The sequence below is a fragment of the Danio aesculapii genome, chromosome 13 (genome assembly GCF_903798145.1).
Source record: "Danio aesculapii chromosome 13, fDanAes4.1, whole genome shotgun sequence".
NCBI classification, from domain to species: Eukaryota; Metazoa; Chordata; class Actinopteri; order Cypriniformes; family Danionidae; genus Danio; species Danio aesculapii.
In genome coordinates, this window is record NC_079447.1 from 14,698,651 (window position 1) to 14,725,548 (window position 26,898).

Consider the following 26,898-nt stretch of genomic DNA (forward strand, 5'->3'; position numbering starts at 1 on the left):
AATAATGGTAATAAAAGCAATAATGACTGGAGTAATAATTTCATTTGAAGCTACATACAATAAGCAAGCAGTTATTTAAAATTGTAATAAATATTTAACAATTTGACTCTTTTTAATTTTATAAATGCTGCCTTGATGAACAGAATAATTTTCTTTAAAACAAAAACATGAAGAAAAAAAAAAAAAAAAAAATTGACCCCAAACTTTTGGCCCGTAGTCTATATTTTACATATATAGACTTTCTCTATATACAATTATATGCAGTCATGTGTGTTTTTATATATACATAATAAATATACACAGTACACATAGGTATTATATGCAAATACAAACTTGTATACTTTTATTTTATTGCATAAATTATGTCATTCATGATGCTTTATGCCAGTGGGCAGATCTCTTAAAACATTTTTCTCTCTGATTGGTGAAATTTTGCACTGCATTATGGGAAATGTAGCTTTTTTTTTTTGCAGAAATCAATCCAATGTATATTTTTAATAAGTTTAGAGACTGGTACAACAATCACTTATACAATCAATCAGAGTTCACAACATATTTATTTTTAAAGGTTTATCGGTTATTGTTAAAAATCCATTTCCTTATAAAAAAAATTATAATAAAACAATGGTTTTAGTTTCTCCGGCATGGTGGCTCAGTGGTTAGCACTGTCACCTCACAGAAAGAATGTTGATGGTTGGAGCATTTCTGTGTGGAGTTTCCATGTTCTCCACGTGTTCACGTGAGTTTCCCCCACAGTCCAAAGACATGCGCTATATGTGGTCGTCGTGTGTGAGTGTATGCAAGAATGCGAGAGCGAATAGGTGTTTTCCAGTACTGGTTTGTGGCTGGAAGGGCATCCGCTGCGTAAAACATATGCTAGAATAGTTGGCGGTTCATTCCGCTGTGGCGACCCCTGATAAACAAGGGACTAAGTCGAAGGAAATTGAATAAATGTATGTTTTTAATTTTAGTTGTAGAACTCGACTGTAACTGTATATTACACTGTGAAAAGGTACCAATATTGCTACAATGATGTACAGCTGCTATTTTTTATTATGTCATATTTTATGTAATATATTATTACTTAACTACTATACCATGGGACCACAGTATTATAATTAATTGCATGAAATTATAAAATTACTTTATCAAATCTACAAAACAATGTGAAAGTTCACTTTAGCAAATGGTGCTTCAGAAAAATATGATTTCATAAGAGTCATAAGTCTGACATGGGAAAGCAGGACACATTTAAAATGCTGAAGAACTGGAGTGTTCACCTCACTGTCAGGACTGTTCCCTAGCAACAGCATCAGGGATGTTCAGGAGAGAATGATGTTTGATGTGTTCAAAGATGCACACACTTATGCTCATTTTTTAAAGTGCAATTCCCTTTCTTCTCAACACAAATCACCATTAAGCCATTATGGGAATGAATTGGGCTCCGCTCTCACAGAGGTCAAAATTTGACAGTCATTTACGTTTGTTGATAAAACTGGGATTCTTCTCCACATTTTGGTAGTTTCAGATTGTGCTGTGATGTAGAGACCAATAGATATTATGCAAAGTCAGTGATTGATGGATTTAAATATATAGATAAATGGACAAAACAGAAAATGTTGAAAGAAATACAGGAAATGTGTTTTTCACAATAGATGAAGGCCAGAGTTTGTGAATTCAATTATATTTATTGTATAGAATATTATAAATGAAAGTCCAATGTCTTCAAACGTACATTTATCCTGAAATAATAACAGTGTTCAACAGGAACATCCTGTATGAAATAATCATATGGTTGCAATGAATATGTTCTACCTTTTGAAGTGATAGCTCTTTCATCATTGTCATTACGTCTTTCCAAATGTAAAGTCTTAATATTTTCCATACCATGATAATAAATGGAATCTAAAGCTGTCAGGCTCTGAAAATGAACATAAAGCACCTTGTATAAGCCTTATTGAATAAGAAAATGCACCGGATGTCTTATGAAGCCATATAATATTTTGGTGTGTATGTGAGGAACACAGGTCAATTTAAAGCTTTGACATCATGTGAGAATTAATATGCAGAATACAAAAGGTTTTGGAGAAAAAAATTTGGAGCCTGGTGAAGTTGATTGCTACAGTTATGTTTTTTTTTTTTTTCATTGGTAATCTAATTGGAAATCCCATGGATTTTATGTATGATGTCCTGTCAAGTTAAAAACATAATGATAATCAAAAGTATTTAGATTTTTATTTTGATGTTGTGAAATTTTATTGCTTTTTTATTTATTACTGTGATGGCAAAGCAACGTTTATTAACGTAAACTAATTAATTACTTATCTACTTTGCTGGCATTCTTCAAAGAAAGGAAGGAAGGAAGGAAGGAAGGAAGGAAGGAAGGAAGGAAGAAAGAAAGAAAGAAAGAAAAAGGGAGGAAGGGAGGAAGAAAGAAAGAAAGAAAGAAAGAAAGAAAGAAAGAAAAGAAAGAAAGAAAGAAAGAAAGAAAGAAAGAAAGAAAGAAAGAAAGAAAGAAAGAAAGAAAGAAAGAAAGAAAGGGACAAAGGAAGGAAGGAGGAAAAAAAGTAAGAAAGAGGAAAGAAAGAAAGAAAGGGACAAAGGAAGGAAGGAGGAAAAAAAGAAAGAAAGAAAGAAAAAAGGAAAGAAAGAAAGAAAGAAAGAAAGAAAGAAAGAAAGAAAGAAGGAAGATAAAAAGAAAGAAGGAAGATAAAAAGAAAGAAAGAAAGAAAGAAAGAAAGAAAGAAAGAAAGAAAGGAAGGAAGGAGGAAAAAAAGAAAGAAAGAGGAAAGAAAGAAAGAAAGAAAGGGACAAAGGAAGGAAGGAGGAAAAAAAGAAAGAAAGAGGAAAGAAAGAAAGAAAGAAAGAAAGAAAGAAAGAAAGAAAGAAAGAAAGAAAAGAAGAAAGAAAGAAAGAAAGAAGAAAGAAAGAAAGAAGGAGATAAAAGAAAGAAGGAAGATAAAAAAGGAAAGAAAGAGAAGAAAAAAAAAAGAAAGAAGAAAGAAGAAGAAAAGAAAGAAAGAAAGAAAAGAAAGAAAGAAAAGAAGATAAAAAGAGAAGAAACAAGGAAGGAATGAAGGAAGGAAGGAAGGAAGGAAGGAAAGAAAGAAAGAAGAGAAAGAAAGAAAGAAAGAAAGAAAGAAAAAAGGGAAGGAAGGAATGAAGGAAGGAAGGAAGGAAGGAAAGAAAAAAAGAAAGAAAGAAGGGACAAAGGAAGGAAGGAGGGAAGAAAGAAAGAAAGAAAGAAAGAAAGAAAGAAAGAGAGAAAGAAAGAAAGAAAGAAAGAAGAAAGAAAGAAAGAAAGAAAGAAAGAAAGAAAGAAGAAAGAAAGAGAAGAAAGAAGATAAAAAAAGAAAGAACAAGGAAGGAAGGAAGGAAGGATGAAAAAAGAAGGAAAGAGGAAGGAAGAGAAAGAAAGAAAGAAAGAAAGGAAGGAAGGAAGGAAGGAAGGATGAAAAAAGAAACAAACAAAGAAGGAAGGACAAAAGAAAGAAGGAAGGAAGCAAGGACGAAAGTAAGAGTGAGCAAACATATTTCTAGTTACTGGAGCTGCATTTAAATCTAGGAGCATTCCTTGCCTTTTCAAGAAGTTCTGATTCCTTAAGTGTTTCAGTGTAGAGACTGCACATGTTTTATTATTCTCTTCCTCCATGCTCATTTACCCAGAGACGTGCTATGGATGACTAGTGTGAATCACAAGTCACGTGAGTGTGTCTGTTCCATTGCTGCTATAAATATAAGGGTTGGTAACAGGTGAGACAGCAGCTCTGATATCACTCATGCTCTGCTGCTGAACTCCTCCACCACTCCTTCAGTCTGATTTCATTCCAACCCAACAGGATTATTTGTAGTGAAAAGTGCCACCCTTTGATTGTATGCAATTTCGCACTCAATCCGACGCCCTCCTTTTTCCGCAGTTTCCTTATTGTGAACATTACGCTCCACTCTTCTGCTGCTGAATTTCTTCCCCTTGAGGTGCCTCTGAAAAGCCCTTGCCTTTTTCTCTGCCAGTTTTTGGCTCTAACTTTTATTGCTTTGCGATAAAGATTAGTAAATGCTCCAGTTTGAAGCCTTGTGAGAAATCGGTGCCAAATTTAGGCATCTGTTGGCAAAACAAACGAGAGGAGAGAAAAAAGGTGGATTGGAAGAAAGAGAGAGGAGAAGTGGAAAGTGCATTTGCTTCCAATAAAGTGACTAAACAATTTCTGTCTCTTTTAGGCAAAGGATTTGTGATTATAGTTTTCATTACAGAAATAGTTCATCCAGAAATGAACATTCTGTCATCATTTACCCAACCTCATGTTGAGCTAAACCCAGATGACAGTATTTCTAAAAACAAAACAAGATGATTTTGGGTAGAGTTGCACCGGCCTTCTTTTCTGTGCAGTTACTATAATGCAACAAGCATGCAAAAGCATCATAAACGTATCACAGATTAATTTTCCACCATTTTCTAAAGCCATATGTTCAATTTGGAGAGTCTTGACACTACATATTAGCTTCATTATTGTGTTCATGAGGGTTAATGAGAGAATTTGAATAATTTATTCGTTTGAGTTTAATCGTTTCGATGAATCATTTAAATCTGGCACTGGTAATGATGTAAAGAGTGAATCTAAACCTAGTGCCTGAATTGTATGAGTCAGTTTGGTTCATTGACTCATATGTTTCTCACACAATTCTCTAATATATGACTTTATGAGACTAAGAATATCATGCAATAAGTATATGGACCAATTTTATGATGTTTTTATGAAGCTTAAACACTTCCATTTATTATAAATTCATTGAAAAGACCGACTAGTGCTGTTTTTTATTTAAAAGGGTGGCATTATTAGTAAATGGTAGTGGTGTGAAAAATGATTCATTCATGAAGCAGACAGATCTTGTGATGTCTGATTCCTAATTGATTCAATCTATTGTGTCAGATCTTTTCAACGAATCAGTTCACCCAGTTCCCAGAACTGGTCAGAATGATTCCTGTAAATGAATCCAGTTCTTGAATTGACTCACTGATCTATTTATCTGTTCACAGAGATTTACAATTTACATGGGGGAAGTGAAAGATTCCATATACCTCCGTAAGGCTTAAAAAATCATTAACAGGTCATATAAACTAATTCTATGACACTTCATATAGTTTTATATAATGTTTAACCTTAATCACCTTAGTTTGCATTAATGGATATACAGTATATTAAAGAACTGACCAAAGCAGTTTTTCTAAATCTTCCTTTTCTCTTCCAGAAAGAAAGCAAGAAGAGTTGAATGTTCAGTGAATCAGTTCATTCAATTCACGAAATGGCAGAATAGTTCAAAAATCAATAGTTCATAAACAAGAAAGATGAGATGATGTCTGATTCATGACTGATTCATTTCAGGTCATTTCAATGAATCAGTGTCAGAATGGTTCCAATAAATGAATCCAGTTCTCAAGTTGACTCACTGATTCATTTACATGGGAAAATATCAGTGAATAATATCTTAAGCTTCTCACAAAACCTATTATATGCCTACATAACACTTACAAATATATTGTGCATGAATCATATTATAGACCAATTCTGTGATGCTATTATTTTGCTTCTATTTTTGTTTTATTGATATTTTTCAGCTTAAATTCTTTAGTTTGCATTAAAAAGAAATATTAAAGAAGTGACCTGCTGCACGTTTTAATAATCGTTCTTTTCTGCTCCACTGAAGCAGGAAGAGTTAAATGTTCAGTGAATCGGTTCATGCAGTTCACAAAATGGCAGGGATTCAAAAATGTATTGTTAATAAATTAGACATGTGTAGTGATGTCTGATTCATGACTCATTCATTTCAGATCATTGCAATAAATCAGTGCCAGAATGATTGCTATGAATGAGTTCAGTTCTCAAGTTGACTCACTGAATCATTTACGTATGGGAAAATATCAGTGAATAATATCCTAAGCTTCTTGCTGTTATATGCCTACATACTGTAACACCAAAAATATATATTGTGCATGAATCATATTATAGACCAATACTGTGATGCTTTTATTTTGCTTCTATTTTTGTTTTATTATTATTATTTTTAAGCTTATATTCTTTAATTTGCATTAATGGAAATATATTAAAGAAGTGACTGGCACAGTTTTTCAAAATCTTCCTTTTCTGCTCCCCTGAAGAAAGAAGAGTTGAATGTTCAGTGAATCATTTCTTTCATTTCACAAAATTATAGGGATTCAAAAATCAATGGTTAATAAATTAGTCACATGTAGTGATATCTGATTCATGACTGATTCATTTCAGATCATTTCAATGAATCAGTCTCAAAATGATTCCAATAAATGAATTCACTTTTTAAGTTGACTCACTGAATCATTTACATGGAAAAATATCAGTGAACAGAATCTTAAGCTTCACACAAAAACTATTACATGCTTACATAACACTTAAAATATATATTGTGCATGAATCATATTATAGACCATATACAATGTAGTCATGTTTGATTCATGACTGATTCATTTCAAAACATTTCAATAAATCTGTTTCAGAATGATTCCTATGGAAGAGTCCAGTTCTCAAGTTGACTCGCTGAATCATTTACGTGGGAAAATATCAGTGAATACAATTTCAAGCTTCACACAAAACCTATTATGTTCCTACATAACACTTAAAAATATATTGTCCATGAATCATATTATAGAGCAGTTCTGTGATGCTTTTATTTTGCTTCCGCTTCTTTTTTGAAGTATAAAACGCATTGAAGAAGTTTCTTGAAAATCCTCCTTTTGTGTTGGAGAAAGAAATGCGCTTTTGAATGGCGTGAAAGTGAGTAAATGATGACAGAATGTTCTTTTATTTGGTTGAACTGTCACTTTAAAGCATAGATTGCTTGATTTCCTCTTTTTGTCTGCGTCTTAGTCTTATCTGGATTCACCCCCGGTCTGGTGCATAGAAAGCTGGCTATAATTACTCAGCTAAGCACTAAAACAGAGCAGATAATTAAGGAACACTTTAATTAATAGCCACGTCAGGCTCGGTCTGGCACGGGTCCACGCCGCCATGTGCATCTCATGGAGCAAGACGTGGACCACTGGTACATTGAGAGAATCGAATGCATCTTAATGCAGTCTCATTCAAGCTGATTCAGAGTCAGTGCGCACAGGTCACAGAAGCATGCTCTTGCTGTTATGAAAAAACTATGCAGTAGTGTTTGCATCATTATACTTAAGTCATTTTAAACATGATTTAAAGCGATAGTTCACCCAAAAATGAAAATTATGTTTTACTTGTTTCAAACTCATTCAAAAACAAGAAGATGTTTTTGAAGAAAGCTGAAAACCTGCAACCATTGACATTGTCAGTGGTTACAGGTTTTCAGATTTCTTCAAAATATCTTCTTTTGTGTTTAACAGAAGTAAGAAACTCCTAAATGTTTGCAACCACTTGAGAGAGAGTGAGTAAATTTACATTTTTGGGTGAACTATCCCTTTAATAAAGCAAAAACTATGCTAATATTATGTATTTTATGATGGTTAATGGATTTGTGTTATTAAACAGTGTGTAAATCAGATGCAGTTATACAGATGCTCTAGCTAAGTCAAATTGAGTTAAAGTTTCTAGATACACATTTGATATGGACTCATAATATTTTCATGTAAGTGGGACTATGGGTTTTCTGCTAAGTGAATCTGTGCAGTAATGTGCAATAATCTTGAGTAGCTGATATTCTAATAGGAGACGTTATTAAGATCAGCTCAGGCTCAATGGAAATACATGCTTCAGCCTGAATTTGTGCGAAACGTAAAATACGTTGCTCCTGATATGTTTGGTTGCACGCTTCAGATCACAACGCCACTAGAGGGTGCTCTATACATTTATACAAAACTGAAATACGTTACTTAGGGTGATGTTTTTAGTACGTTTCAGATACATGTCCTTCATGTACACGTCCATGTTAATGCAGGGCTTGTCATACAGATCACCAAATATATCCCTGTAAATGTGAACTATCCTTTTAATAAAGAAAACACTACACTAAGATGATATTTTGTTTTTGTTTGTGACAGACACTAGTACTTTTACCAAAATAGGATGTTAATTATGATAGTTAATGGATTTGTGTTATTAAACAGTATGCAATGATGATGTACTGATGCTCAAACTAAGTCAAATTGAGTCAAATAACTAAGTAAATAAATAAATAAATAAATAAATAAATAAATAAGTTTCTGGACATGACATTAGATATGGGCTTATAATGTTTTCCTGGAAGTGTGACTATGGGTTTTCTGCTAAGTGAGTCTGTGCAGTAATGTGAAATAATCTTGAGTAGCTGATATTCTAATAGGAGGCGCCATTATGATCAGCTCTGGCTCATTGAAATACGTGCTTCAATTGGTGCGAAATGTAAAATACGTTGCTCCTGATACGTTTGGTTGCACTTTTCAGATTACAAAGCCACTAGAGGATGCTCTATACATTTATGTGAATCTGAAATATGTTATTAAGAGTGTTTTTTGTATGCTTAAGATACATAACCTTCTTGTACATGTTAAGGCAGGGCTTAGATCACCAAATATATCCCTATAAATGTCATTTGTGTAAAAAAAAACTAAAGATGTTGGTGTTCTGTATACTGCTCTGTAGCCTTTGTTTTTCTAAGAAACAAGTGTATGTTGAAGTATGTGTTTGTGGTTTATTCTTGTTTAGTTTAGGTTGTTATTATTTTTTTTATTGGTTGATTTGATTGATTGATTGATTTGTTGATTGATTGATTGATTGATTGATTGGTTGATTTGTTGATTGATTGATTTGTTGATTAATTTATTTGTTGATTGATTTGTTGATTGATTTAATGATTGATTGGTTGATTGGTTGGTTGATTGATTGATTGATTGATTGATTGATTGATTGATTGATTGATTGATTGATTGATTGATTGATTGATTGGAACAAAACATTTGTCTGGAATTAACAACTTTATATTTCATTGAAAATACAGTGAAGGTTGTAAAAGTTTTAGGTTTTGTGTGTGTTTTGTGCGCTTGTGTGTGAATGTGATTGCATGCATTGTATATACCTACAATATACTACTTTTGAAAAGTCAGTAAAATGTTATGATCATCAAAGGGCCACTTAAATATAATATTAATAATAATCATCATCATAATATAATAATAATATGAAAAACATAAAATTAAAATAACATACTAAGTCTTATTTATTAAATGTTTCTTCCGAAATGAAATGTTAAATGATTTTTTTAAATATGCTTGGAATGTGATATTTGTCAATGTTATAAACCGTTTACCTGCTTAAAGTTGTGATTAAAATTCACATTTTATGAATCATTGCTGAATAAGTTTAAAAGTACCCTAATTTGATAAATATGCATGCTAGATGAAACTTTCATCATGATATCATGATAATGTTTTTATATTTCATTTCAATTTTGATTATGATATGACTTATAGAGACCTGCATTTAGTTTAAAATGACACAGTTACAGTAATCAGCAGATAAATGATATATGAGATGAGGAGCAGATGGTTTTCATCGACTATAGCATTTGCAGTAGTGAGCTTTTCATAACCCACAGCAGGTTCATCATCATCATCATCATCATATGGAACCAGAAGGTGATTGTGTTTCTCATCTGTGGTACCTGAGAGACATAATATCCAGACAACTGTACAACGTCTTTGCAGCATCAGTCTGTAGGTGGAAGTCTTTGTCCGTGTCAGAAAGTTTGAAGAGTATAGCATCATTTTCAACATCAATCTCAGGGGTTCACTTAGATTGAGCGAAGCCCAGAGAGCTGAGGATCAACGGTCCTGGAAAACTCAAATATAGAGAGAAATTTGCAGAGTGCTTTTAGAAAACAGTGCGGGGGGAAAAAAAAGGCAAAAACAAACAGAAAAATCCCCAAACCAGACAAACAGAGAGCACTTTACAGCACTTTCCCTCTATTTCCACCCTGTTCCTATTCAGCGTATACACAGAAACAAATGAGTCATGATAAATAATGCATGCTTTCAGAGCGAGGGTTGCCCTGCTGCACTGAGTGACCACACACTGAATTCACACGCTCAAAATCTGGCCATTATTAACTCCAAAAACCCTAGTGCTGTTAGGTCTTTTTCAGAAAGGAATAAACATTGTGAGCAATCGTTTCAAGGCTTGTACTGCTATAATATCTACAATGAGAGTTCGCAGTGACTGAAGGCTAGCAAATAACAGGGTGTCCGCTGGGTCTTAGAAAGTCTTCAAAAACCAAATTTTAGGACTTCAAAAGTCTTACATTCACTGGAATATTGTGTTGTTTGTCTAAAGTCATTTTAGATAGGCCTTAATTTCCTATGCCCATGTAAAACTACCCAATTGGGCCGACACCGATCCAATCACCAGCAATCCATCCTTAATAAAACCTTTAACAAATGTTTTATTTATTAGCTCTATTTACCAATATGATTTAATTTGTCTTGCTGCTGTGTTACTGTTTTGTTATTTTACTCTCACTGTTATGAAATGCTATGTTGCAGAAAAAGTGTTTACAACCATATTTTGACATATTATTTAAAATATGTGCCTAAGAAAGAATTAAATTTGAATGCTTTTGTGTGAAAATCTTTTCCATTGGCCCGACCAGGCCATTTGGAAAAAATACAAACAAAACAAACAGTGTTTAGTCTACAATTTCATTGATATTGGTTGTAAAAATGCCTTGATGAAAAAAGACTTAATGAAACATGCAGAAACCCTGAAAAAAGAAAAGCAGCAGGACAGTTGTTTTAATGTTAAAGTGCTTTTTGTCATATACAATAGCTTTGAAAAGGGATCTGTAGGAATACTGTAGATCAAAGTTATTCACTTATATTCCTGACCTTCCCCCAAAATTAGTTCTTTTCCTAAAGCATTGCGAATTTTGTTTTGACAGTCGTTTTTGGATCTATATTATAGAGCTGCACAAACTCTCACATGCTGTATTTTTATTCCTAAATTTGATTTAAAATGTTTATAACTATAAGCATTCAAATCTGTACAGTATTGTTTTTTGCTTTTTGTGTTATAAAAAGCCTGTCTGCAGAAGCAATCAAAACAGAAAATGCCTGTTTGAGATTAATAATTGATCAAAATGGTACGGAAACAAACAAACATGGACAATCACCAGATATCAGCATGTTCTTTCTCAGACATTTTATGACTTGACAAACTAGGGATGTCAAAAGTACTGATTTCATTATCAGTCCATTTTCTGCTAACATTTGAGCGCTTCTGAGTGGTTTCTTTGTACGGGATTACACTGCTTTACACAGTCACAATGTCATGTTGTATATCCCTGCATCCAAATCATTTTCACATAAACTCTGTTGTGACGCAATCATGGATACAATGCTCCGACCATCAGAATTTGCAGCCTGTACACTCAACTGAAGGTTTTCAGAAATCTTAAAAAGTTATCTCCCTGATCCTAGACTGGTCAACAACATAACACTGATGACCAAATTCTTATTGGAATGACTAGATTCTCCTTGCAGATTTAGCTGCAGATTTTTAGCTGAACAAAAGTGATTTTAACTGCTCCTTTAGAAGGTTATTACTGTATTTGCATTTTTAAATGAGTGTTTATTTCGATACAGTTGTTAAATTTGCTGGACATATCAGTTTAGTTTTAGGTCATTTCATTCTGACGTTAGTTTAACATTTCTATTTATTGTTTATATATTTAGTTTCAGTTAGGGATGTCCAGATTCGATCACGTGATCAGAAATCGGGCCCGATCGGAATCGGACTTTCCCTCCCGATCATTACTCGAATATATATATATATATATATATATATATATATATATATATATATATATATATATATATATATATATATATATATATATATATATATATATATATATATATATACTCATTATTTTTTAACACATCTATAGTTTTGTGGTGGCACAGAGTTAGACCTCTTTCTAGACTTCACACAGAAACAGCAATGTGTGCGGCATGACATCCCTTTGTTGCAGAGGTGCTATGGGTTTAATGCTGGCAAAGTAGAACACGGAAGCAGTTTGAAGCAGAAAATATGGCTGTTTCTCAATATGCGTTCTTCAGTGATTCTGAGTCATTGTGTTCTTGTGTAACGTCATCATCTACCAGTTCTAAGTTCAGTTCTAAAACTTAAGACCGCAAGAACGAAGGACGCGTGAAAGTTCCCTGATGTGTTCTTGATATCGAGAATGCATCGATGCAGACTTGAGCGTAAAACTCACTCGAGAAGTCCCAGAAGTCATTGCGGCTGATTCTGAATAAAAGCAGCTGGGAAGCACAGCATTTTTATACTCGTTTAATATTAAAGTTCAGAGATATAACTTAATTATCTCGTGATTTCTACTAAATAAGATGGTGAAAGTCAACATTAACATGAAAATCTTAATAAAGTAGAAAAACATAGTCATTTTTGGCAAATGAAGAGAAGGCAGAACACATGGTTTATATTTATATAGAGGTAATTATATAAAGAGAAGTTTTTGTATATAATCATGTGCTTGACTAATGTGTTTGGCTGTAAAAGCTAGTTTAGATGTCAATTCATCCTCTCCGAGTACATGGCAATGTTTTTCTGAGTCATTTAAATTAAATTATATATACATATCTAAATATTTATTTATAAAGGTATAAATATATTATACATATTTAAAAAAATAAGCATTTTCTCAAATATAAGCATGCATGTGTGTATTTATAAATACATAATTAATATACACAGCACACATTATGTCAAAACAAAATGTTATTTATTTTATTTATTGTTTTTTTTTTTTTTTTTTTCTTTAATTTTAAAAATATTACTCAAAGAATGACTTTGTTTTCTGCTTGTTCAAACTACTTTTTTAAAATGAGTTCAAATAACACAATTATTCATTTTTTGGGGGGGATGAAAAATGTATTGATTTATGTTCAATCAACTTAAAATTGTAAAAACTATTAAGTTAAATTTAATTGGTTTGTGGGGGCGTCACGGTGGCGCAGTGGGTAGAACAATCACCTCACAGAAAAAAGGTCGCTGGTTTGAGTCCCGGGTGGGTCAGTTGGCATTTCTGTGTGGAGTTTGTTTGTTCTCCCCATGTTGGCATGGGTTACCTCTGGGTGCTCCGGTTTCCTCCACAGTCCAAAGACATGCACTATAGGTGAATTGCTAAATTGGCCATAGTGTATATATGTATAGGTGTTTCCCAGTGTTGGGGTTGTGGCTGGAAGGGCATCCGCTGCATTAAGCATATGTTGGATAAGTTGGCGGTTCATTCCACTGTCACGACCCCTGATTAATAAAAGGACTAAGCTAAAAAAGGAAAATGAATGAATTGGTTTGTGTTGGGATGACATGAATGGATTGTGTGGAACCCAGCACTTTTTCTTTAGACTGTGGCTTAAATTGCGTTAGTAGCACTACTGTTATACCGATTTGTACAACATGAAGACAACAATGAACCATCTCTTTAAGAGTCAGTGCTCAGAGCCGCCGCAGGAACACAGTGGCGCACAGGCGGAGGGAGGGTCTGAATGGCTGTGGTCTTTGGCAGTGTTTCTCCGTCAGCAGTGACTGCGGTCTGAAGGTGAAGCGGGTCACTGCTGTACACGATGATTTGTTTAGCCAGAGCACTGTTGAGAACCATCTGCCCTGTAATTCAGGTGAGCATCTGCTGAGCTGCAGATGGCAGGAGAAGTGCAGGAGGGGAGGACCGTGCCTGCTCTCAAACAGGTCCTGAGCCAGAGGGACCGCTGTAGTAACTGTCTTTTAAAGATATTCTTTGTGCAGCGACATGCCAAAAGCTTGCCGCGTAGATCAGTTTATTAGTTCGCTTTTGGCAGAAGTCTTGGAAACTTACAAAGTTTCAAGTAAAAGAAAAATGTTTTGTGTGTGTGTGTGTGTGTGTGTGTGTGTGTGTTTGTCTTGCTTTAGCCAAAACAAGGACCTCCATCTGCTTTAGTGTTGTCTAATTGAGAAAACTTCCCCCCAGTTTCTTTGGACTGAACTTTAAAGAGTTGCCTCAGAGTTTGTGAATTGATTTTTGCTCAGTTAAATTGGCTGCTGGTCTTCTGGACGGTAGGATAACTTCATTAAAGTCTCCAACAAATATATAACTGCTACTTTTCCAAATAAGTCAACTAACTACAATATATGTTTATTTATACCTTTGCCTCTCTTTCTGCTTGTCTGTTGTTTGTTCAATCTTACATATGTTTTTCATTCTTTTATTTGTATAATCTTTCTTTCGTTTGATCCATCTGTTGTTGTGGCATTCGTTATTTCATTTGATCTCTGGTATCGGTCTATCTGTGTTTTTACTTCGTTCAGTTTTTAGTTGTTTTTTTCTTATTTATTAATTTGTGTTCATTCTATCAGTAGTTTGTTTGTGCTTTCTTTTTTCATTTGTTCTTTCTATCTTCTATTTGCTCATTTCATTGTTTTTTTATTCATTTTAAGCTTTCATACATTATTTTTTTCTTTTTTTTGCTAAATATTTTGTTTGTTCATTTCATTCATTCATTTTCTTTCATGTTTGATTTTTTTCATTCACTTCCTTTTAGTTGTTGTCTTTTTTTGTCATTTAAAATGTTTTGCTTGTTCATTCATTCATTGTTTATTTGTTTGTTCTGTCAATCCTTTGTTCATTCACTTTCACTCTTTTATTTGCTTGTTCTTTCATGCTTTTTCATTTGTTCTATTTTTTGCTCATTCCTTTGTTTTTCATTCATTCATTCATTTATTCATTTATTCATTCATTCATTCATACGTTCTTTTTATTTTGCTCAATCTTTTTCTTGTTTAATTTTTCATTCACTTCCTTTCAGTTCATTATTCCTTTGTTACTTTTTTGGTCATTTTTTTAAAGGTTTTGTTTGTTTATTCAGTCATACTTTATTCTTTCAATCTTTCATTTTTTTCTTCATTCTTTTATTTGTATATTCTTTCTTTTTTATTCTAATCTTATCGTTCTGTGTAATTCTTTTTTTAAATTTGAACCCTGGTATCTGTCTTTCTGTGTTTTTCCTTCATTCAGTCTTTTAGTTGTTCATTAGTTGTCTTATTTATTAATTTGTGTTCATTCTTCCATTCGTTTAATCATTAAATTATTCATTTGTGCTTTCTTTTTTCAATTATTTTTTCTATCCTTTATTTGCTCGTTCCTTTGTTTTTTACATTCATCCATTCATCCATCCATTCATTTACTCATTCATTCATTCTAAGCTTTCATTGGTTTTTTATCTTTTTTTTGCTAAATCTTTTATTTCTTCTTTCGTTTGTTTATTTTTTCTTCTGTGTTTGATTTTTTCATTCAGCTTTCAGTTGTGCATTATTTATTTGTTACTTTTTTGGTCATTTTAAATGTTTTGCTTGTTCAGTTATTCATTCTTTATTTGCTCATTCTTTCAATTCTTCATTCACTTTCGCTCTTTCATTTGCTCATTGTTTTAGGTATTTTCATTTGTTCTATAATTTGCTCATTAATTTGCTTTTCCTTCATTCATGCATTCATTCATACATTCTAAGCTTTCAATGTGTATCCTCCTTTTGCTAAATCTTTTGTTTCTCGAGATCTACCTGAGCTCAAACTCCCCTCTCGCCCTGCAAACGGGAGGGAGTCCCGGGCTTGAGGATCTCTCCCAGGACAGCATGCCAAACTAGCATATTACGAATCATCAGCTAAGCTAACACTTTCATTTGTGCTATCTGTAAATTGTTTAATTGTGCTTACTTTTTCATTTGTTCTAAATGAAATCTATTTTTATTTGCTCATTCATTTGTTATTCATTCATTCATTCATTCATTCATTCTTTTTATCTTTTTTATGCTAAATCTTTGGTTTGTTCTTTCATTTAGTTATTCGTTCTTACATTTTATTTTTATTTTTAAGAACTCTTAGTTAATTTTTTCAAGCTTTCATTGTTTCGTTTATTCTTTTGTTTGTTTATTCCATCATTTTATTTATTTGTTCCATTACTTGCTCATTCTTACACTTTCATTGATTCTTTCTTTCATTCAAAGTATTCATGTTCCTTTAATCTATATTTTGCTAAATCCTCGTTTTGTTTTTCATTTCTTCATTCATTCTTTCATTTTTGTTCTATTTTACTAGAACTTTGTTCATTTATTTAAGCTTTTATTTCTTTTAATCTTTCATTTGTACATTTCATCATTTTTTATTTGTTTCAATATTTGCACATTTACACTTTCATTCATTCATTCATTCATTCATTCATTCTATGCTTTCATAATTTTTTAATCTTTCTTTAAATTCTATTGTTTGCTCTTTTTGTTCACTCATTCTTTTGTGCTTGTTAAATTTTTCATTTACTCATTAATATTTTCATATTTTAAGCTTTCATACATTCATTCGTTTAACTTTTTTTAATCTTCTATATAGCTTTTTTTATAATTAAAGCTTTCCTCTGATGACACATTTAGTAGAGTTGAAGACTTCCTGCAACATCTAGAGTCTGAATTCCACCTGTTAGTACACAGTACTGAAAAATCTGGCAGATCCAATCGTCGGTGGTCGCTGGAGACATTTAAGACCGCTGTTAATATTACATGTGAGCATCAATCCTGCTTGTGTGTGAGCAGCTGATGGGCTCTCGCTCGGGACAGAGGTTAATGTGGAGTGCAAACGCTGTGTGAGCTGATAGAATGTCTGACAGACTGACCTCGGCTGCCGCTCATGTTTTTTAATGGAGCAGCTGATTATCTGCAGATCTGCTCCTCCCTTCCCTCTGTAGACAGCACACTCTGTAGGGCAGATCCAGCTGATTAATAGTCACACTTCATCCATGAGCTCTGATCAGATTCTTCATACAACAATCAGACAAACAAACAAAAATAAAACTCTAATATCTGCTTTCAAAATAGTGCTGGCATACAATTGTGTGTGTGTGTGCGTGCGTGCGTGCGTGCGTGCTTGTGTGCGTGCGTGTGTGCGTGTAAATGTATCTAATTTTAAATGTATACATGTATGTAAGTTGTTATTATTATTATTATTGTGTGCGTGTATGTGTGTGACTCCACAAACACATAAGGGTTTGCTTATTTCTGTCAGACCTAAACTTATCAGCAATGTTTGACAAGACAAAATTTAATGTGCTCACCCTCAAGTGGTTCCAAACATTAATGAAATGTATTGTCTGTTTATCACAGAAAAGAGAGACTTTGAAAACTGGTAGCCATTGGCATCCTTAGTAGCAAAATATAATAATAATAATAATAAAACAGAAGTTAAAGGGGTAATTCACCAAAAAATCAAATGTACTCACCCGCAAGTGGTTCCAAACCCTTTATAAAATTTAATGTCTGTTTATCACAAATAGAGATTTTGAAAATCTGGTAGCCATTAGCATCCATAGTAGTAAAGTAGCAAAAAAAGATACTGTGGAAGTCAATGATTACTGGTTTCCAACATTCTTCAAAACATCTTCTTTTGTGTTCAACAGAACAAAGAAACTCATAAAGGTTTTGAACAAGTGTGAGTAAATGATGACAAAAATCTTTTGGATGAAATATCTTTCTTTTTTATTTGCTAAAAGTGAATGGGCGGTTCATTCCACTGTGGTGACCCCTGATAATTACAGGACTAAGTCGAAGGAAAATGAATGAATAGATTGTTAATGAATACATTTTGTTTTTTTTGTTTCTTTTACAGACCAGTGCACGGTAACCAGATCATACCTGTTCCTGCACAAATTTTGGTTTTTCAGCACCATCTACTATTTTGGCAATTGGGCTTTTCTTGGGGTAAGCTGGTTTATTTATTGTAATATTTTATGGGATTATATAAATATAGAAACATAAATATAAGATATTGAGGACTTGTTTAAATGAACACAAATGCATTCTTAAACAATAAGAAACACATTTTCCTTTACTCAGCAATTTTACAACAATATTTATAATTATTTATCATAAAATATCAGATAAATAATAATACATACATACTGTACATATACCTGTAAGATTACAGTAATCATGTACAAGTGTTGTTGATAATAAAATAATAATAAATAACAATAATTTGTATTATTATTAATATTATTATTATTATATTTCTCATCTTACATTATCAGATTATTAGATAATTAATACATACATACATACATACATACATACATATTCATATTTAACTGTAAAATTACAGTAATGTTGTGTATAAAATTGTTGTAGTTTATAATAATGCTGTTATTTTTATTACATTAAATATATTATTATTATTATTATTATTATTAATATTAAATATAATATTATAGTAAATAGCATATATTATTTATGTATAGATGTGTGTACACACACACACACACGCACACACACACACACACACACACACACACACACACACACACACATATATATATATATATATATATATATATATATATATATATATATATTATTATTGTTGTTATTATTGATTATTATTATTGATTATTATACATTTATTATTATAATTATTATTATTATTTCTATTATTATTATTATTATTATTAAACATTGTATTGTAATTATAACATGGAATTATTAATATTATAATAAATGCTATATATATTATATTATAGCAATATGCTATATAATGCTATATATTATGTTATATTATAAATATATTATTATTATTATTATTATATTAAATTTATAAATATTATCAGGTATTGTATTACTATTATTATATATACTAATTAATATATTATAATAAATATAATGTTATATTATGTATGTTGTATTCTAACTATATTATTATAGATATTATTATTATTATTATTAAACGTTGTATTATAATTATAATATATATTTATTAATATATTATAGTAAATATAATGTTATGTCATTATATTACATATTATTATTATTATTATTATTATTATTATTATTATTATTAAATATGGTATTATATTAATAATTACATATTATATTATAACAAAAATTGTTACATATTATGCATGTTATATTATAAATATATTATTATTATTATTATTATTATTATTATTAATATTAACAGTTACAATAATGATAACCTTGTTTTGTTGCTGTGCAGTTATTTAAATAGCAATTGTTATTATTTTTGATTGTTGTTTTTATTGTTGTTAGTGAACAGTTGTGTGTGTGCGCTTGTTGTGTTGCAGGTGTTTCTCATCGGTTTGGTTGTGTCGTGCTGTAAAGGCAAGAAGTCTGTGATTGAAGGGGAAGTTGATGCAGACGACTCAGATTTCAGTGATGATGAATATGTCCATTAACCTCTGCTGTGGTATGAAACAAACACCTGATTTTACTAGGTCTGGTTAGCAGTTAGAGCTGGAGTGGCTCAATCGTAAAACAGTTTTTCACCTTCTCAAAACTCATCTTTGGTTCGTCGTTCAGAGAGAGTATTATTATTATTATTAACATTCTTTAAGACTTAAGTGAATGTGTTATGATGCCAAATAGATTTTGTGTCTCTAGAGGCATTGCTGTGTTTAATTAGTTAATAGTCTGATATGATAACCCGTTTCTACTACCAACTGAGGGTTTATATGCATGTCATGTTGCATTTCTGTCTGAAATAATTCAACACAAAAGACCAAGTTTAGTTTCAGATAAGGTTTAAAGGTACAGATATTTTTGTTGACAGAAATAAAAAGGGTTGAGATCTTTATGCTGAATTATTTATTGAAGCTTTTTATAATTGCTGTGCATATCTGTCTTTTTGTTGTTTAGGAATAATACTGCTGTGTGCTTTCTTTAATGTTTCTGATCTCTGAATTATTATTGCCATAATGTCGAATTACTGTCACGCATGTTGATTTATTTCACAGACTTTTATTTTGGAATTATTGGATTGTACTTGCAATGATAGACTGATGCAAAATGATGTAAAATATACAGTGTTTCCCTGTTTTGCTTCTTTTCTGAAATTAACATTTCTTTGAAAATGTCTGTATCAATGCAGTTTTCATCAATTAATAAAGATTTAAAAATATATGATTTTAAAAAATAAATCCAATGACTTGATTTTACTTTAAAGGTGATATAACAATAGTAGAAGTAGTAATATTACAATAATTGCTGTTGTTGTTGTTAGTTATATTAGTATAAGATGACTAGGTAAGTTATTATTTTGAATATGTTATAATTGTGGTTTCCCAGCACTGGGTTTCTGCTGCGACATTCAGATGGTAGTGTCAGAATTTGTCGCCATGTCATAAAGCGAAAATCACCTCAAATTGGTTTCTTGAACATGACAATGAGTTCACTGTACTCAATTGGCCTCCACAGTCACCAGGTCTCAATCCAATAGAGCACCTCTGGGATGTGGTGGAATGGGAGATTCGCATCATGGATGTGCAGTCGACAAATCTGCAGCAACTGTGTGATGCTATTTTGTCATTATGGACCACAATATCTGAGGAATATTTCCAGTACCTTGTTGAATCTATGCCACGAAGGATTAAGGCAGTTCTGAAAGCAAAAGGGGGTCCACCTTGGTACTAGTAAGGTGTGCCTAATATGTGTAATAAGGTGTACAATAATATTTTAATTTTAGACAGTTTTTTTAATCATTATGATTTAGGCCTATGCAATATTGACTTTAAAGTGAATAGTTTTAAGTTAATTTGTTGAACTTTTAATTTAACTAACAATCTGAAGATTTCATATGCAAAAACATATCTACGTTTTTACAACTTTTAACAAAACTTTTTTTATTGTTTATTAAAAAGTTAATTTGCGAAAAAAAATTGCATGGTTTATGAAAATTTCTATAAAAATAAAATAGTTATCCATGTATGTTTTCTGCAAATGAACTCTTCCTTTAAACTTTTTTAAGATTTCATGCCTGTTGTTGTTTTCTTTTATGGCAGAAATAATTATCCATATGCAGTTGCAAACGACTGATGTGAAAGTGTTTGTACTGTAGATCATATGTTTATTCTAGCAGTCAGGAACAAGAAGTGAGCGCGTGCACGAAAGAGACGCGCGCGGGCTGCGCTTTTACACGCCTTGCATCTGCGCCTGCGCGTGACGGACGGGCTTTGTGCGCGTTCATGCGTTCTCACCTGGAGCAGATGTTCATGTGATTCATGGCCCACGAAGCCACGACAGCCAGACTCTCCTAACAGATGGCGGAGTTCTTTGGAAGGAAAACAACTCATTTTCTCGAGCTCGCTCATATAATCAACCAAAAAGAGTGGGGTCGGTGACAGCGCAGTTACAGCACAGTTAACCGCCAGCATACTGTAACAAATGCAGACCTGACAGAGTTTACATGTGCGGAAGTGCGCTCGTTTTGGTGTCCTGCATAGTTTAGCGCCAACACTAATCAAACACACCTGAACATGCTAATTAGTGTATTCAAGATCACTAGAAATCTATAAACAGGTGTGTTTGATTAGAGTTGAAGCTAAACTGTGCAGGACACCGGCCCCTCTATGACCGAGTTTTCCCACCCCTAGTCTAGAACTTTCTTTTCAGTTTTCTATGGAAGAAATCAACAAACGGCAAACTACTTGCTCTACAAACAAATGTAATATTAACTGTACATAACAAGTAGAATAATAAGAACATGAGGCAGCATAACGAGCTGTTTTTAGCGTCTAAAAGTCAATGAAAGTGAGTGACACTGGAAGTCTCGAGCCAAAAGGAGACCAGTGGCTGCGCCCGCTCGTACGTCAAGAATAAGGTCAGTAGAAATGCAAGATTTTGATATTAAAAAAAAGAATAATAATAATTGATCGTCAAATTGCACGTTGTTTTGGCTTATTGTACTGACTGAAATTTAGCCGGTTTGTAAATGCTACAGTAAAAGGCTGTGTGTTTTTGTTTTGTTTTATTAGCATAGTTTGCTAATGATAAGCCAAAAGAAAGCCCTGCCCCCTAGTCAATAATTCCTTTCAGTCAAAAGTCGACAACATATTAACGTTGTCCTGATACCATTAATTCATTTTACGATGCCATACCATATCATACCAGCTGAAGTATCACGATGCCAATAGTATTGTGATACTGTAATTCATAACTGAAATTATAAAGAAAATTGTTGGAAAAACTATGTCTTACATGCTAAAATAGGTCTTGAATTCAATTGAAAATTCCCTTATTATTGAAAAAAGTATCATCTGCACGTCACTTCACCTAAAATTCACTCTTTTTGTTTATTTTTTAGATAACTGACCAACAAAAAATACATTAAAATAAAGAGACAAATTATACCAAATGAAATTTGTAACCAAAATAGCATTTTTCCAACAAAATTAAGCTATATGAAGTGGTCAACAATTGTTTTAATGTTGCTATTTTGTGTTCTTCATCTATTGTTTTTTTTTTTTTTTTTTTTTAGTCTTATCAGGTAACAATCCAAAGTAATTCAAAATTTCACTTTGAGTTGTTCTTTTTAAGAGATTGTCGCTTTTGTTGTAGCTACTAAATCATATTGAGAGGAACAGAAATAAACCGATTCAGATGCGCATTTGAAACGTAAGAAAACATCAGAATACTTGCAACCTTATAGGGCTCCACAGAATATTTAAATAAAATGTTTTATTGTTGCACAAACATGTGACCATTTCAGTGACTTTTCCACATCCAACATTATCTATTGTAGATAGACCGTTAATGACGATACTACCGTTTACAAACTACAGTGGCACCGCCAGTATTTTGGAGCCGTTGTATCACGATACCACCATAACACCAGTAAACCATGCAACCCTACACATACTGAAATAAGTGTCAGCGACCTCCAGTTCACGAGGTCTTTTATAGAATTTAAAAAATGTAACCTAAATCTAGTAGCCATGCTGATCCCAAACCTTTGAACATTAGTGAATAGTATTGTATTCTGAAATATACATTATGTTGGAAATGACCAAAACTTGACTCTTCCATTTTGCACTTAAAAAAAAAAAATAAATAATAATAATAGACTATAGAGAAGTCAAGCAAGTACAACTCAGTTAGAACATTAATCGACCACAAATAAACCACCAAATTATTCATTCATTATTTTCCTTTGGCCAACTATTCCAGCATATGTTTTACACAGCGGATGCATTTCTAGTCACAACCCAGTACTGGGAAAGACCCATTCACAGTGATTCTCTCTCACATGCACACACACAATTAGTCAATTTAGTTTATCCATTTCACCTATAGCAGTCTTTGGACTGTGGGGGAAACCGTAGCACCTAGAGGAAACCCACGTGAACACGGGGAGAACATACAAACTCCACACAGAAATGCCAACTGACCCAGCTCGGACTCGAACCAGCAACGTTCTTGCTGTGAGGTAACAGTGCTAAGCACAGAATCATTGTGCCGCCAAGTATTCAAAATTAATAATTAATATTAAATAATTTTTTAAATAAAAATATTAATAAAATTCATAATTTAAAATTAATAAGTATTTAAATTTTTTACCTATCAATAATAATTAACCTAATAATACTTTTATAACCATATATCCTTAGAGAAAGTCAGTAAAACACAAACATTGAGGTTGTTTGTCATACCAGTAGCTATTCTGAAACTAATGGAAAATGGCATCGGGAAAATTATTCACTGACTGGGGCTGCATGAATTCCCAGATGTTGTAAATAACACCACCAAGTGTTTGGTAACTTCTTGATTTTACACTGGATCAAATCAGCTTCTAACTGATTGTGTTAAATGATCAAAATCAAATAATGTCAATGCTTGAAGCTGCGGTCACACTAGAGTTTGAGCTTGCAAAATTCTGTTGTACGTTGCTGCGAAAAGGGGCGGGATTAAACAAGATGATTAGACATTTAAAATTTCTGTCCAGACAGGTCGTGTTTTGATTTTTGATTGGTCTCACGCAGTCAAGTGATGCGATTGCGCAGGTCAGAGTTCACCAAGCTTGAACTTTGCACCGCAGCAACCTGCGAAACTTGACGCATGACCCTGCGTTTCTGGTCTGACGCATACGCGTGCGTATGAATGGAAGTCTATGGGGAGAAAAGCCCAGTGTGACCGCAGCTTTACTCTGAAATGCTTTAAATGGCAAATTTCTCGCGGCGAGAGATATACTGAGGTGTCATCATTAAACAGTTTCCAGATCAGCTGTTCAATGAAGTTTGTAATTACACTCACCGGCCACTTTATTAGGTACACCTTACTAGTACCGGGTTGGACCCCCTTTTGCCTTCAGAACTGCATTAATCCTTCATGGCATAGATTCAACAAGCTACTGGAAAATTTGTCAGAGATTTTGGTCCATATTGACATGATAGCATCACTCAGTTACTGCAGATTTGCTGGCTGCACATCCATGATGTGAATCTCCCAATCCACCACATACCAAAGGCACTCTACTGGATCGAGATCTGGTGACTGTAGAGGCCATTTGAGTACGGTGAACTCATTGTCATGTTCAAGAAACTCAATGCTCAATTGGTACTAATGGGCCCAAAGTGTGCCAAGAAAAATAAAAATATCATTACACCACCACCACCACCCTGAACCATTGATAAAAGGCAGGATGGATCCATGCTTGCTTGTTGTTGACGCCAAATTCAGACCCTACCATCCAAATGTTACAGCAGAAATTGAGACTCATCAGACCAGGCAATGTTTTTCCCATATTCTATTGTCTTATTTTGGAGAGCCTGTGCGAATTTTTGCCTCCTGTTCTTAGCTGACAGGAGTGGCACCCAGTGTGATCTTCTGCTGCTGTAACCCACCCGCCTCAAGGTTTGGTGTGTTGTGCGATTGGAGATGCTCTTCTGCATACCTCGGTTGTAATGAGTGGTTATTTGAGTTACTGTTGCCTTTCTATCAGCTCAAACCAGTCTGGCCATTCTCCTCTGACCTCTGGCACCAACAAGGCATTTGCACCCACAGAACTGCAGCTCACTGGATATTTTCTCTTTTTCGGAATATTCTCTGTAAACCCGTAGAGATGGTTGTCACATTTCACGTTCAAAGCCACTTAAATCATCTTTCTTCTCCATTCTGATGCTCGGTTTGAACTGATTGAACTGATTTGAATTGATCGTCTTGACCATGGCTACATGCCTAAATGCATTGAGTTGCTGCCACGTGATTGGCTGATTAGAAATTTGTGTTAATGGGCAGTTGGATGTTTAATGGATTCTGTGTAAGCTGTCAATGAGTGCTGTGTGTGTGTGAGATCTGCCTGTGTGTGTTTGCGCTTGTTTGTTCTTGTGTTTTGCTCTGCAATGTTAACCTCTCTGCTGCCCCTTTTTTCCCACTGGGAGTCTCTACAAACTCTCCCAATGAAAAACACCGGGCTTCATCTAGTCCAGCTGTTAACTTGATCTGCTTCAGCACAGCCTGACTCTCTGCTTTGCTCTTTCTCTTTCTGTTTTATGGATGCTGCGAGTCTCATAGGAAACCTCAGTGTTTACGCTTTAACATTTGTCTGCATCAAGAGTGTGATCTGCAGTAATAAACTCCAAGATCCATAAATGACAAAACCCACTGTCATATCAGTGCTCTGCTGCTGGTAAACCTCCAACTCAACAAACCGCAGGACAATAAACCTCCCAAAGCATATTACAGCACTGAAATAGCAGCTTGGGGTTCTTGAACTAGCACTTAAACACATCTTGAAGCTTTTGGAAGCAAAAAATGCTGGATTCCACACACTAGATTTGTTTTTACAAATTTAAGTGGAATAAACATAAAACAATAAATTTCCCAAATTAACCTCAAGATTTGTGTTGTTTCAGCTCATTTTAAATAAGTAGTTTGATCAAACAGCAAACATAATTTTTTGAGTGTAGTAAAGGCAATAAAAAAGGTAACATTTTTCTTTAAGTATCAACTCTTACTATTCACTGATAAAGTAGACTCAAAAAGGGGAATTTTGCTACTTGTTCAAACTACTTATTTAAATGAGCTGAAACAATATATTTATAGAGATATATTTTGGTCAACATAATCTATATGTGTTGGGACAACATGAATGAATTGTATGGAACCCTGCATTTTTCACAGTGTATGATCTTATTTGACGTCCTTAATCCTACTCAATACATAAACTCAACTTTGTTTGTTAGCATTGAAATTATCACTATAGAATTCATGCACTAAAGTTAAACTGAAACATATTTTGTCAATATTTGCTTAATTTAATCGAAAGCATTTCTGTCAGCTTTATCCAACACAATCCGAGGAAATTCATAACTTTTTCATTTAATGGCTGTCGTATTAATTTGTACAATCCCATTTGTACATTTTAATATGATTTGCTCATCCACCAATATAAGTACACTACCAGAAATCTTGTTGCTTATCCAGGTTTTAGGAACAGCAAATAATAACTTGACTTCTAGGTGATCATTTGGTATCAGAAGTGGCCTCTAGATTACCCTTATTTTACCAAAATAAAATGCGGTCATGCCTTGATTTTTAATAAATATTTTTACGTTTTTATTAGGACAGTAAAGCCTGACTTTGCTTAGACAAAAGTCTTGTCACTTAACAGAAATAATGTACAGTGTAAAATATAAAGTCACGGTGCAGTGGAAGAAGAATGAATATTGTGTTTGACTCACATGAGCTTGGACGACTGCATCTACACATCTCTGCAATGACTCAAATAACATATTAATAAAGTCTGGAATGGCAAAGAAAGCGTTCTTGAAGGACTCCCAGAGTTCATCAAGATACTTTGGATTATCTTCAATGCCTCCTCATTCATCTTACCCCAGACATGCTCAATAATGTTCATGTCTGATGACTGGACTGGCCAATCCTGGAGCACCTTGACCTTCTTTGCTTCCAGGAACTTTGATGTGGAGGCTGAAGTATGAGATGGAGTACTATCCTGCTGAAGAATTCACCCTCTCCTGTGGTTTGTAATGTAATGGGCAGCACAAATGTCTTGATATCTCAGGCTGTTGATGTTGCCATCCAC

General features: G+C 33.3%; 1 protein-coding gene across 1 annotated transcript in view; it reads left to right on the plus strand.

The window, feature by feature from the left end:
- lmbrd1 (LMBR1 domain containing 1) overlaps positions 1 to 19,951 on the plus strand; it is a 221,227-nt gene extending 201,276 nt beyond the window's left edge. Inside the window, exons 18-19 of the mRNA XM_056471443.1 lie at positions 17,680 to 17,771; positions 19,148 to 19,951. Coding sequence (XP_056327418.1) covers positions 17,680 to 17,771; positions 19,148 to 19,258 — 203 coding nt within the window. The 3' untranslated portion in view covers positions 19,259 to 19,951. The remainder of the gene's footprint in view (positions 1 to 17,679; positions 17,772 to 19,147) is intronic.
- The last annotated feature ends 6,947 nt before the right edge of the window (positions 19,952 to 26,898 follow it).